Source organism: Lineus longissimus, chromosome 5 (assembly GCF_910592395.1).
Source record: "Lineus longissimus chromosome 5, tnLinLong1.2, whole genome shotgun sequence".
In the NCBI taxonomy this organism is placed as follows: Eukaryota; Metazoa; Nemertea; class Pilidiophora; order Heteronemertea; family Lineidae; genus Lineus; species Lineus longissimus.
The window spans coordinates 19,482,593-19,497,294 of record NC_088312.1 but is presented as its reverse complement, the minus strand read 5'-3'; the positions used below and the strand labels follow the sequence as shown (position 1 = coordinate 19,497,294).

Sequence of the window (14,702 nt, the reverse complement as noted above, 5' to 3'; positions counted from 1 at the left end):
TTGTATTCCATAGACGATAAAGTATTATGCTCGGTACTAGATGCACGAGATCATAGGACAAACACACACGTGAATAAAAAAAACCGCTTAGAACTGGTGACATCACGAAAAGATATCTACATCCCTCGATGTGCAGGCCTACATGAAGATGTACGAAATCGCTCACAGCGAAGGAATTTGTTCACATTTTTCATCTCCAAACCCTTCCAAAACCTTCGGTAATAAACCTTCATCTACGTTTCTTGTCATGTATAAGGTGATGTACGGATAAGTGCCAGCCGGTACTGCATGATGTAGTCAATCTTCTCTGTATCACCCTGTATGATCACACCGCTCCGTAGCTCAAATAGGCCCCGTGTGGTGGCGTAGTAAGCGGAGCACTGATTGGTCCATATTATGGGTGTGTGGTGGGCGTGTCGTGACGTGAATGCCCATATTTGGGAGATCAGTAATGTGCACTGGAGGCGAGGTATGACTGGGTTGTTCTAAAATATAGATTGTTGAATCGGATATGCGACTGATTTCTAAACTACCGTCAAATTCCGATCTGATCATGTAAAAATAATCTCCAAATATTGATTCGTAACCACCGTAGGTTCCAATGGCATTATTTCATGTTTTTATGCATTTTTAGGACTGATTCCAAGGTTTATCACTGGTTCCAAGGTTTCACTGATTCCAAGCTTTATCAAATACCAACACCGCCAGCATTCAAAACACATTTTCCTTGATGATGAGTGTTTGCTTGCTTGGTTAGCAGGTTAGGGAGGTACTACTTTATCTATGAATGATCCTAGATTTCGAAGGGTATCTACTGCATGCCGGTAAGGAGTGGAAATACAGTATATATTACATTTGTATATTACTCTAAGCCTGTTTCTGGTGTACGTGTACATGATGTAGGTTGAATAATTAGCACAGCTTGTGCCAGCTCTCTGACATCCTGACAGTGTGTTCTGATCAGCTGACTGTTGTGACAACGCCTTTGTCATGTCTGTCAGGTTTATCATGTTTATTGTGAGGCTTGTTCTCTGCCGCTATTAATTTTAGATATCGCCCAAATACTTATGGGGTGTCAGTCTTGTTGGACTTATGTGACTGGTGGCACCTTTTTTGGAACGCAGGGACATGTGGGGTGTCAGACTCTAAAGGGAATAGAGCACTGATTTGGCATAGGGATTATTTGAGTCCATTATTAAGGATTGATTTCAATCAGAAAATTGGAGATTGAAATCAGTCCAGGGTGTCAGGACTGATATCAATCTAAATGACTGATGACATCATCAAAATGATCAGGATTGAAATCAGTCAATTCAGCCTGGACTGATTTCAGTCCATATCAACAGATGACATCATCAGGACTGAAAGTCATCCAATCAGTACTCGGACTTATTTCAGTCTTGTGACATCATCAGGACTGAAAGTCATCCAATCAGTACTCGGACTGATTTCAGTCTTAGCACTGACTGACGAGCGGCCAATACGCCAATAGCACGGGCTGTGTTTAACCCAACCAAACCGACCCACAATTGGGAATTTGGAAAAATCGAGCATAGAAATAAGCAAACAACTTCAATTTGGCAGGATTTCTTTAGTTTGACCACTGGGTTGCAGATGGCAGCACTGGATTTCGGCTACACCGAACTGTGCCATGTCTGATCATTTCTTGGGTCGCCGAGTGACGTGGGGAGGGATTTAAAGGATATTGCGATGAAGTTGTCTTCACTCATCAATATTTGGTCAGATTCTTGCTCTAATGATGTTTTCTTGACAAATTCAATTGGCACAGGATTTTATTTCTTTCAAGCTTTCGGTTCATGATTCTCCAAAGAAAAGGAGGAAAATGACGACATAGTTTCATCCGAACGGTGCTGTGAAAGCGCCGGAACCCCTTCGGGCAGGTTGTTGCAAGTGCATGCCATTCCAAGCAAAGTTTCAATTTTTTTTTACCTGGCATGGAAAAGAAATAATTCAACATGAAAGAACACAAGTTTCGATTAATGAACCAATAGCAAGATGAATACACATTATGCATTTTTAATTGCTTCGTTGAAAGCCCGGAAGGACATGTATAAACTTTCGAGTCGATATGTTCACGTAGAGAATGCACAGCCGTGCTGGTTAAATAGTCAATTTGTTTAGTTCAATTCCAAGTGCATACAATTAAATCATAGAATGGTGAGTATTAAACCTACATGTACATGTCGTAGCACTGTGAAAGGATTTAACCCGTAACATCCCATCACCGTTATTGCACAATGAAAAATCTTTGATATTTTTTGATTTCTTTTTGTTTGGCCTATTAAAACACAATAAAAACGCCGAACAATGTATGACATCGCCGCGTCCTCGTCGGCGTTTCGAGGGCTTAGCATAAGTAGGGAGTTTTCGTAAATCCCCCGAAATGCAAACGTGAACACCTGTCCCATTGATCGATCTTCCGCCTCACGCCTTGATCAAAGTCAATTCAATGTATAAACCAGCCTTGAAAGTTGGATCTCTGGCCGGAGGGTCCAGCCCCCCCCCCCGAAGCTTAAGTGTATCTCTCATAATGGCGTGGAACTAGTGTCTCCTCCTATACGTCAATCAATAAAATAGAAATCACGTGGTCGTTGCCTCTTTCTCCAGATTAATCAAAACATTTGTAACATTAACTGTCCCGGGCACCAACTCAAAAATAGACGTATTTGTTTTCTTACCAATGTCTGCGTGGTAATATGTGTGTATCCACACATGATTTGTATAAGACTCGGGTAGAGGTTTATTTGACCAGTTTTCCATCTCATACCTGGCACAAACAGACTTCTTGAGCTCTGAGGTTGTGTTTGGCAAACGCGCGCATGCTTTTTTAACATCTGGTAACCCGTTGCCCGAAAGTTTCGGCAGAAAGTAGTCCGGGTTCGCGAGATACACGGTTTCGTTTTGTTTAAAAGTGTTGTTTTGTTTCATAATTTCTTCATACTCGTACAGTGTGCGGTCAATCATTATAGGCCCTGTTGTCGCCATTGGACCATCCTTCTTTTTAGGTGCGTTCTTTGGCAACTGTTCTACGACATATTTGAAATAGGGGTGCTTCGGTCTCGCCGCCATTAGCGCATTACAAGCCAGACGAGTCCGGTGCCAAATAAACAAAACGTGTCCCCAGGGTTCCTGCGATATGATGCAGTTGTGCTGTTTACCTAAATCGTCCAAAGGTTTGAGATCCTCCACATCCAAATCTGCGTACCATCCACCGAATTCGTAAAGAATGAAATATCGCATCGCATCCGCTCTATGAATATTTTGCGGATAATTTCTATACATATCGTAATATTGAGGATATTTGAATTTTATGAACCTCTCGGCCTCGGCATCAGACCAGAACCAATATTCCCAACCGGGGTTGTGCTGTACCCAGGTTTTGGCGTACTCTGTGAACTGTTTTGGAACATCATGCGTCTTCCACGTCTGATGGATAATCCGCGGGATCCTAGCGTTTTTCCCTCCCAAGTCATTCTTTAACCCACCTGAGCGCTTTATGTCGGCGTCAAAATAAACCACAGGGAGACGTGGCGCTGTTGATGGTGGTGTTGACCACGCAGGTTGAGACGTTATCGATTCTGGTACTTGTTTTTTGTACTTGTTCTCCATATTAATCAAAACATTTGTAACATTAACTGTCCCAGGCACCAACTCAAAAATAGACGTATTTGTTTTCTTACCAATGTCTGCGTGGTAATATGTGTGTATCCACACATGATTTGTATAGGACTCGGGTAGAGGTTTATTTGACCACTTTTCCTTTTCATACCTGGCACAAACAAATTTCTTGAGCTCTGAGGTAGTGTTTGGTAAATGCGCGCATGCTCTTTTAACATCCGGTAACCCGTTACCAGAAAGTATCGGCAAAAAGTAGTCCGGGTTAGCGAGGTACACGGTTTCGTTTTGTATGAAAGTGTTGTTCTGTTTCATATTTTTTTCATACTCATACAGCGTGTCGTCAATCATCTTAGGCCCTGTTGTCGTCATTGGGTCATTCTTGTTTTTACGAGCATTTTTCGGCAACTGTTCTACGACATATTTGAAATAGGGGTGCTTCGGTCTCGCCGCCATTAGCGCATTACAAGCCAGACGAGTCCGGTGCCAAATAAACAAAACATGTCCCCAGGGTTCCTGCGATATGATGCAGTTGTGCTGTTTACCTAAATCGTCCAAAGGTTTGAGATCCTCCACATCCAAATCTGCGTACCATCCACCGAATTCGTAAAGAACAAAGTACCGCATCGCATCCGCCCTTTGAATATTTTGCGGATAATTTCTATACATATCGTAATATTGAGGATATTTGAATTTTATGAACCTCTCGGCCTCGGCATCAGACCAGAACCAATATTCCCAACCGGGGTTGTGCTGTACCCAGGTTTTGGCGAAATCTGTGAACTGTTTCGGAACATCATGCGTCTTCCATGTCTGATGGATAATCCGCGGGATCCTAGTGATATTCCCTCCTAAGCCATACTTAAACCCACCTGAGCGCTTTATATCGGCATCAAAATAAACCACAGGGAGATGTGGAGCTGGTGATGTTAGTGTGATCTCCGCAGGTTCAGTTGTTGTCGATTTTTGTACGAGTATGCTTCTACCTAGAGTTGGGGTTGGTGTTGGATTCGTTATTTCACCCCAATCTACCATCTCTTTCACGGTCGTGTCGAAATATCCTCGGGTCGGTCCTTCGCTTGCTAACCGTTTCGGCCCCAGGCCGTGCCTGTATTTGTCAATAAAGGCAACTTCACCCGCGCCGTATTGCACCAGGCGCTCTTCCGCGGTCACCGTTTTGATCAGCATCGATGGAGCCCTCCGAAACTTTAGAGTGTCCGAGTTGAGCATGTAGAGGACGCATAAAGTGCCGGCCACAAGAAGCACAGTCCGGAAGAACACCTTCGACTTCCGCATACCTGTACTTTTACCTGCAACGGATAGAGAGCATTGCTTTACTTGGAATTTGACTGGACATATGGCCCGGTAAATAGGGCCCAGGAAGCTTAATCCATACCAGAATCCACACCCCTTTCCGAGCGGGATGAGGAATTTTAATCTGCCCCGCGACAGCAATAACCATTTGCAAGTAGGCCGGGTTGTTTATGTTTCAAATCGGGGCTTTCCCGCTTTTCCTTGGCGGCAACGTTGTGTTTTTAGTAAAGATTGATGTAGCAGAAGGTTGGTTCGGCAATTCCATGGGCTTTTGCAGGCAAAGCTCCATTGAGTACAACTGAGGATCTCCCGCGCTGGATAACCACCATTTGCCGGCTTTTACCGGGACACGGATGTCCCATCCCCTTCCGGGTAGATTGATAGGAAAAAGGGTGAATGGCCAGTAAATCTCTCGCCACGTGGCAATATCACTCCACAACGGGTTAAATTGATCCTGTAAACCTTCATCTATGTTCTTTAAACCTTACATAATTTTCAAATGAGCTATTAATAACGGCCGTAACCCTTTTCCCCATCATAAAAACCAAGGAAGTTTTAGTATAATTAAATGTAGTATCTCCATGTCAGAAGTAAATGGTGTCTTTGAAAAGTGTGGGCCTAATGTCCAAACGGCAGTTGACTCGAAACAGCAGTTTAGGTGACCCGGTGGTGAGGGTTGAAAAATCAACCTGGTAAGCATATGTTTCTGAATATACAATGCAAATTTCTCATGGTTTTCATCAAAAACGAATTACTTCAAAGCTGATGAGGTAAAGGGATGTGGAGGGGGCGGGGGGGGGGGGGGGGAATGCCCCCAACGGTCACCAAACAAGTGTTTTGATTTAGGCCGAACATTTTTGTAAAGTGTCACTTACCTCTAGCTGCGCCCCTGAATACATGTATAGAGGCTATGTGTACAGCAACACAACCACAATAAAAATGTCCAATTTGGGAGAGAAAAATTTAATACGCGCACCTCTATGTAGGTGCTGTGTCAAGGGTGCTGTTCATGGAACACGCAATATGTTATATATAGGCCTTTCATACAAACGCCCCTCAACCGGATAAATACATGTAGCGTTACGCAGTAGCTCCAACAGCTGTATGCGGGGCATCCCCGCGCGTCAGTTTAAGGGTTTACTATTTTGACCAGAACTTGAAATCATAAAGCAATCAGAACTCCTTCAAAACGTAGTGAATACTAATTAAAAAACCCATAGGGCTGTTCTCTGTAAAACAAAGAACAGACTCCAGCCCTTGAAATGAGCATTGAAAGAGTTCTTATTGCTTTAGGACTTGGATGTCTAGCCAAAATGACAGTGCCTATGGTCAACCCTTTGGCGAAGACCTATAATGAGGGGACTTACCCTTCTTCTTGTCCTGTTCCGTGGAATGACAGAAATACATGATGTGTAATGGAATATATTGGGTCGGTTTAAAGTGAAGACTACTTGATTGGCGATCCTAACTCCCTAAGTGGATCAATTACACATGAATTGGTTTGACTCTGTCTGTAGGTCTACTGCGAAGTGTACGCGGTGTGTATAAAGTAGACATCTGCAGCTGAACAATACCCCTATTATAGCAGGCTCGCTCAGACATGTTATTCTGAATGGCTATTTTGTGGTCGAGCCGCTTCATGAAAGATTAGTCATTCCTTTTGAAAGACACAATGGGCCTTATACATACAGTGTCTTATGTACGGTGTTAGACCACATCATTATGGAAAAATGCCCTCAGGTTTTTTGCACATCTGATCTGCAAAGAGTTCTACCACCCAGTGTACATTTGTGCTCAAAGAAGTTATTGATTATTGGAACTTGATTATTATCTCTCGCATGGAAGTAATGTTTACGTGACGTTATTAGATGCCAGTCGTGCATTCGACAGGATTGAATACACCAGGCTGTTCAACTTGTTAGTAAAAAAGAAATGTTGTCCACTGATTGTGAAATTTCTGGCAACGCTGTACACGTGTCAATATGTCCAAGTAAAATGGAAGGACACTCTAAGTAGGGTAATTAATGTAAAAAATGGTATAAAGCAGGGTGGAGTAATGTCCCCTATTTTATTCTGCATTTACTCGGATGAAATGCTACTGGACTTGAAACAGTCGAGTTACGGATGTTATATTGGCCAACAATTTGTAGGGGCATTGGCGTACGCCGATGATGTAGTTCTATTGTGCCCCACTAGACATGGCATGCAGGAAATGCTTAAGATTTGTGATAGATATTCCGAGGAGTATAGATTATTGTTCAATGTCATTAAAACACACTTCCTATTGTTTGGAAAAGAAGCAGCCGATACTTTTTTAAGGTGGCAAAACAACAGACTTGAGGTAGAAGATATAGCAAATCACCTGGGCCATATCATAGGCCCCCACGCCGAGCAGACACTTATTGATCAAGCTATTGGAAACATGATTGCCCGAACTAATGCACTTGTCTCTGCATTTGGTCATTGCGACATTGATGTAAAATATCGCCTGTTCAAAACATATGTCATGTGTTTATACGGCAGCGTACTGTGGGATTTTTCTTCTAGGCACATGGATAGACTGCTTACGACCTGGAGGAAATGTATAAGGAAACTATTCAAATTACCGTATCGGACACACTCAAATTTGTTGCCTACTATATGCCGGGATATCAATCCGGAATTTCAGATGCACAGCAGGTTTTTAAATTTTTTTAAGACTGCTCTGAGAAGTAATAATGAACTGGTTGAACTGTCTGCGAAATTAGTCATTTACGGAAGTAGTTCCTCCGTCGGGGGAAACATCAATGTACTATGTGAGAAGATAGGGACCGATAGGGACAACCTTATTAGAAGGGGTGACAAAGGTGGTGATATCGAAACGAATGACATAGGCAGTGTGATCAGGGATCTTATACTGATGAGAGACAGGGGTGACTATCACCTCTTTGATAGAGATGAGCTGTCAGATGCTATTACGCATCTAGCATGCGAATGATAAGTTGACCTTTGCCCCCCCCCCTCGGCAGAGGATCCATGAGAATTTTTCTTTCATAAATAGACTTTGATACATGTATTTTGTTTTTACGTTCTTGTCTTGTTCAATGCACCTTTTCTTGTAAGCGCACAATGCACAATACTGTAAAATGTACAAGAGTACGATAAATAAACTATATGTATAAAAGAAGTCTTCTTCTTCGACTGTGCATCACATTGCCAAGCTACTGTATATTGTAACATTAATTGCAGTCCATTGAGTTGTTTGTCCCCTTGTGCTCTAATTACAAGTATTACTATAAGGATGTACGCTTTTTATGTAATATGTAGCGTGCGAACACAACCTGCATATATCAATGTTGGCAAATTAATATTACCTCCACTAGAAATGCCGATAAACTACTTTCAAGTTCGCATATAAATGGCATCAAATTATTTGAAGCAGTTAATATTTATACAACTAAATGGATATGTGATATGTAGGCTTCACGACCCCCATGTTCATACACATGAATCCATTTTTTTGACAAACTAAATGGAATATGGAATATGCAGGCTTTACGACGACTCCCGTGTTCATAAACATGACTTCACCTTTTGGACAATAATGGCATAACCTCCTTATAAAGGACACCTCTACATCACGGACACCAACGCCCAGTCCCCTGGGTGTCCGCAATAGAGAGGTTGTACTGTAAATGCTTTTTACTACCGTCTTATGCTGGAAGTATTTGCTTCATTTTTATGCATACGGCCCACTATCGAAGTTCTTTTGGCCGCAGGACGGCTGTAATTTTTCATCCTCGAAAATCCAGAAGCAGTCGTACCCTCCTCCCCTCGCACACGTTCAGTACTGAGCTGCCCCCTCCCCCCTTTAAAAATTTCTGGATCCGCCATCACTGGGAAGTATCATCTGTGTTAGAGGATTAATAGAGCGTTTGATATCGGCAACTTATAGCAAAACTTATACGTATACGTTTTTGCCAAATACGTCATCAAATATGGGACTGATTCCCATCATAAGTTGTACATAAGACGAATCTTCCAGCCTGGATAAAAATGCTCTTGCAGTTGTTTCACGACTGAAATAACTAATTTGCATAATTAAGGAACAATTCTTATACGCGGGCCTCAGCTGAATACGAAACCCATTGCAGGTTATTCTTGCTTCTATGCTGTCATCGTCATCAATCGGCGCCAAGTCTATTACATAATCGTGTTCCATACGACTGAAGTGGATTTTAAAGGAAATTAATTGAACTGCCACCCAAAACAAGCTTTTTCTTTTGTATATTCCACTCTGATTTCAAAATTCACACCAGATTTCATGCGATTTTATGTGTTGTCAAAGCTTATTCAGAACATTGGGCCATCTGGTCTGCATTTAGTCAAATATCAGATATCAAATAGTTTATTGTTTAAAATAAATTTATTTTGGATGGAGTTACAATAAACTTGGTGTAAATAGATTAGAGAAAAAGAAGAAAGTGGTGTATAAAGGATCTGTCTTGGGGAATGTGACCATATTACAAGAGTTCCAGAGGATGTGTGGAAGGGATACATAAATTTTGATATGCAATATACATACGTATAGTAAAAAACAAACAGAGATTATCTGATGAACATATTAAAATTAGCTGTATTCCTGTTTCAACTATTCCTGTTCCGCCTATTCCTGTTCCGCCTATTCCTGTTTCGCCTAATTCCTTATTCGCCTATTCCTGATTCGCCTACTTCCTGTTTCGCCTAATTCCTGTTTCGCCTAATTCCTGTTTCGCCTATTCCTGTTTCGCCTATTCAAATGTATTGCTAACCTCCCCACAGACGTAGGAATATGAACCGTCCCTTACTATAGTCGAAGAGCAAGATTTATATGTGGTTCATATTGATAGTACGTGGATATGTACTGTCCTAATGAATTCACTAATTCGAATGATAATCCTTAAGTTTTGTTCTATTTGTCACTGTACTATGCCCTTCGGTGCGACAATAATTGGTCTGATGAATGACGATATCGTCATAAGCTGCACGTGAAATCATATATCATGATATGTATTTTCAACCTTGTTTGACTTGATATGTGCTGTACCTACATGTATATTATGACATGGGTTTTACAGCTGATTTTGATCAAATGATTATGAGAATGTACAGTATTATGTATTTTTATCAAAAACTCATGAATGCCTGTTTTTATAAAATAAACGACAGCTTTACTCTACTTAATCTATAGTTTTTACTGTGTGTCAGTATGGTCCTATGGTCAAATAAGTCCCGGACTGTCCCCGGTTTCAAGGTGACTCTTTCAAAACGGTCATGGCATGGTTTGTTAACAAAGTTGATGGCATTTGATTAGTCAAATTGTCATCACATCGTTAACATCATCCAATTGTCCCCTCACATTTTCCCCATAAAATGGACATGCACCCTAAGGTTCCCCGTGGGAGAGTCGATTTATTGTAGGGGTACTGGAAAGTAGGCGAAACAGGAAGTAGGCGAAACAGGAATAGGCGAAACAGGAAATAGGCCAAACAGGAAATAGGCCAAACAGGAATAGGCCTAACAGGAATAGGCCGAACAGGAATAGGCGAAACAGGAATAGGCGAAACAGGCATAAACCTAAAATTCAGGTTGTAAGAGAATACCTTGGCAGTGCGTTGCAACCGTTGGATGTTTGATTAGATGACAGCTGAAATGTTGCTGCGTAAATAAAAGAAAGGGAGGTGCATTATTTGCCATTCCTCCAACTTTTGACTCCAAAACTTATCCAAATAGCATTGTTCTATGGGCGATATTCTTGTGTATTTTGGTGTCATTTTACTTTTAAACAAGACTGTTCATGCCCTCTTTATCAAAACACATGGGTTGAGCGAGTAGCTGCGCAAGGCACAAGTAGTTGAACAAAAATCACTATAGAGCTGCCATCCGGCGATATGCTCTCGCTAATTGATGAAAATCTAAGACCACGTGGCATTATTTGCGTTTGATTGGCTGCCGTAAGTGTGAAATCATCTGAACATGACGCCATGATTGTTGCGGTCTTTCGGGCCGTGTTCATCCTGGAGAATTAAAATCCTGAACTCCACGCATTACATGCCAAATCCAGCCTCCGATTCATCTCGTATTCCGAGTCCCTCGATTGTGTGTCTAGGAAAACAGCGCTCCCTTCTCCTTCTAAGACGCGATGAAGTTCGAATTTAACTTGCGCATTTTGATCTGGTGATCTTTTGGAACACGGTTGTGAAAGTTTCACATTAAAGGTTCCATATGATCTAGGCTGCGATAAGTGAAATACAGTAGAACCTCTCTATCAAGGACACCCTCGGGACTGATAGGTGCTGTCCTCAATAGAGAGGTGTCCTGGTGTAATAGAGGTCGAAATTGAATGGAAACAACCAATTTGGGACCAAAACTAGTGTCCTTGATAGAGAGGTTGGCCTTGATAGAGAGGTGTCTGCTAAGGGCGGTTCCACTGTACTTGGTAAACCGCTGCCCGAAAGCGTCGGCAAAAAAATAGTGAAATAATGCCTGAACACCTGGCTCTGTTTTTGGGGATACACCCTTCCAGCATCAGGTCAGCTGGTCGGCTGGTCAGCTCCTTCCAAATTTTGGTGTGGCTACCTGTTGCCCTTGATACCTGAGCTGACTCAGCTGATCTGAACAGGTGAGAGGAATTCTTTCTGACATGGCTTAAGTTTATCTCTGAACTAGTGTCTCCTCCTATACGTCCACCAATGAAAAAGAAATCACGTGGTTGTTGCCTCTTTCTCCAGATTAATCAAAACATTTGTAACATTAACTGTCCCGGGCACCAACTCAAAAATAGACGCATTTGTTTTATTACCAATGTCTGCGTGGTAATATGTGTGTATCCACACATGATTTGTATAAGACTCGGGTAGAGGTTTATTTGACCAGTTTTCCTTTTCATACCTGACACAAACATATTTCTTGAGCTCTGAAGAAGTATTTGGTAAATGCGCGCATGCTTTTTTAACAGCTGGTAACCCGTTATCAGCAAGTATCGGCAGAAAGTAGTCCGGGTTGGCGAGGTACACGGTTTCGTTTTGTTTGAAAGTGTTGCTTTGTTTCATAATTTTTTCATACTGATACAGCGTGCTGTCAATCATTATAGGCCCTGTTGTCGCCATTGCATTAGTTTTCCCATTCTTTGGTGCGTTCTTTGGCAATTGTTCTACGACATATTTGAAATAGGGGTGCTTCGGTCTCGCCGCCATTAATGCATTGCAAGCGAGACGAGTCCGGTGCCAAATAAACAAAACATGTCCCCAGGGTTCCTGCGATATGATGCAGTTGTGTATTTTACCAAAATCGTCTAAAGGTTTCAGATCCTCCATATCTAAATCTGCGTACCATCCACCGAATTCGTAAAGAATAAAGTACCGCATCGCATCCGCCCTATGAATCGGTTCGGGGTAATTTTTAAACATATCATAATATTTTGGATATTTGAACTTTACAAACTTTTCCGCGTCTTTATCCGTCCAGAACCAATATTGCCAGCCAGGATTGAGCTTCAGCCAGGTTTTGGTGTACTCGGCGAATTCTTGAGGCACTTCGTACGTCTTCCATGTCTGGTGAATGATGCGAGGGATTTTAGTAACGTTCCCTCGCAGTGTACTCTCAAAACTGTTCATGTCCTTGTCAAGATAAACCACAGGGAGATGATGCCTATGGAAACTGTAACCATTCAAATGTATGCCTGGTTTGTACACCGAGTATATGCCGCAGAGAATAATGATGAATACGATTAGCAGGATGCAGTAATTGCGAGGGCGAGAAGACGTTACTCCTTTCATTGCGTTGCACGAAAGCCCAGCCTTTCGAGGATTCTCGTCAGCAGACTAAAAAATAGGCAGACGTCCTGTCGTTTTGTCCAATCAGAAGTGTTCAATTCCAACGGCGCAGTCGGCAGAAATTAACGAATCAAATGCTCTTCCCAAGAAGACCTCCGCCAATTTTTCTTTCACTGATGGTTCTGGTGCATAAGATTCTGAATACTCATCTGAAAAATAAAAAGATTCCATAGTGTTAAGAGTAATCAGTATATATTATGTATACTGGGTGTCAAAAATAAATATGATGCATTTTGTAAAATCAAATAAAATCAAAAGCATCATTGAGATCTCTTAAGCGAATTCCAGTATCATATATTTCAAATTCAAATTCAAAGCAGTTTATTGAGCCAGATGAATACTACATTCATATAGGTTTAGAAAATACAATAAACTGGTGCGGGATAGAGAGAAGAAGCAGAGGAAAGTAAAACAGGCAGGGATCTGTCTTAGGAAATGTACCCTGACCATCAGCGTGCGGAGGTGATGTGACTACATGTACAAATAATAATAAAAAAGCGTTAGAGTCTACAGAGAAATCATATAACACTAACAGCAAAATAAATGCGTTATAAAATACGTATATTACAAAATATCATATACACGTGTCGCAGGCAGGTAACTTGAATTGCATGGGCCGAAAGATTGAATTGCAATGGAAATCTAATGCAATATCACGGGGGCCATATCGAAGAGACAAATTAAACCAATTGTCCACAGACCCGGACCCTGTGTTGTTGGTTGCATATTATAAAAGCATATTACTTGGTCCGATAGAGATGATGAGGCAATGTCAACATGCCTCTTACCTAAGTCAGCACTAGGCCGCTCTTTTATACGGAGAGGAAGAACTCAGATATGCATACACATGTCGGCTGCCCAATGGTTCGAACCAGTTACAATATCAATACAAATCTATAACTTTATGCGTGCTCCTCCACGGTCTTGGGCAAGGCACTTTGTCAATGGGCAAGCTAGAGGTTCAGCACCGTGAACAGCTCCTTGATATGCCATGCCAAGAGTGCCTCTTCACATACGTCAAGTATTGAAAGTTGTGGTAGAGCACTTCAGACAGACCATGGTCACCTTCATTTGAAATTCCCTTCACAATCAAGGGCTAGCCTAAGGCTAACACAGTACCCTTAAACAATGCCCCTATCATGGATGTTACGGCCAAACCTATGAAAGTTATCAGTTCTGAATTATCCCGCAATGAAACTTGTTTACATTGGCGCTAGCAGTGCTACCTGATGGAGTTTGCGCACTAGTTAGCGTGTGGGGCGTATCTAGGTCACTGCATCAACATCTCGCAGCATACAATACGCTATCCAGCTAGTTATCTTTGATATAAGCAATTTTTCCGTTTTTAACGCCAACGCAAGAAATTAAGTGATGATCCCAAAGGAGGCAAACATTTCGGTAAGCGAAAATGCACTTGCATTTATTATTCCTATTAGTTTCGCCCCAGTTATTGGACTTTAATATTGATTCATTTGATGCAGCATCGACGCTAAGAAGATGTACAGAGTATACATTACCGGCTTGTAGTGTCTGTCGTAGTCTCAAACAAAGCACGCAGTCGTTTAGTTTATGAGAGTTTAATTACGGTAGAAGCAGAGGTTAAATTGGTTGGTTAGGCCTTGGACTTATTTCGGAGTTTATTACCGCTTTTATTCTCGGCTGCTTTGGGACTTGGTATACATTTGTATCATATTAGTTTGTTGTTCTAAAGTGCGTTGCGCTAGTGAGACTGGGGGCGTATCATTGTTTATCGACTGCTCGGGATTCTGGACTTCGTTATTATCTACTTTTGCCAATACTAGTATCAAGTAGTATGAAGTCTGCTGGTATAGCTGACCTGAATTATTTTGGTCTTTGGCTGTTTTGTATAGAGCGTATGCTTGTATAACGTTGTGATGC

General features: G+C 41.7%; 2 protein-coding genes across 9 annotated transcripts in view; both read right to left on the bottom strand.

The window, feature by feature from the left end:
• Positions 1-2,000: 2,000 nt before the first annotated feature.
• LOC135488728 (uncharacterized) lies at positions 2,001-6,485 on the bottom strand. Its single transcript, XM_064773485.1, has 2 exons — positions 6,318-6,485; positions 2,001-4,946 (listed from the first exon to the last, which is right to left on the bottom strand). The coding sequence occupies exons 1-2, from the start codon at positions 6,355-6,357 to the stop codon at positions 2,602-2,604; spliced, it is 2,385 nt and encodes a 794-aa protein (XP_064629555.1). The 5' UTR covers positions 6,358-6,485; the 3' UTR covers positions 2,001-2,601.
• Positions 6,486-8,364: 1,879 nt separating this feature from the next.
• The window catches only part of LOC135487611 (uncharacterized), a 28,509-nt gene continuing 22,171 nt past the window's right edge, over positions 8,365-14,702 (bottom strand). For 5 of the 8 annotated variants that reach the window (XM_064771565.1, XM_064771566.1, XM_064771567.1 and 2 more), the window contains one exon: positions 8,366-12,952. In XM_064771565.1, coding sequence (XP_064627635.1) covers positions 11,673-12,746 — 1,074 coding nt within the window. In that variant the 5' untranslated portion in view covers positions 12,747-12,952 and the 3' untranslated portion in view covers positions 8,366-11,672. Of the gene's footprint in view, positions 12,953-14,702 lie in introns of all 8 variants that reach the window. The other 3 variants (XM_064771562.1, XM_064771563.1, XM_064771564.1) reach the window with 1 other exon arrangement.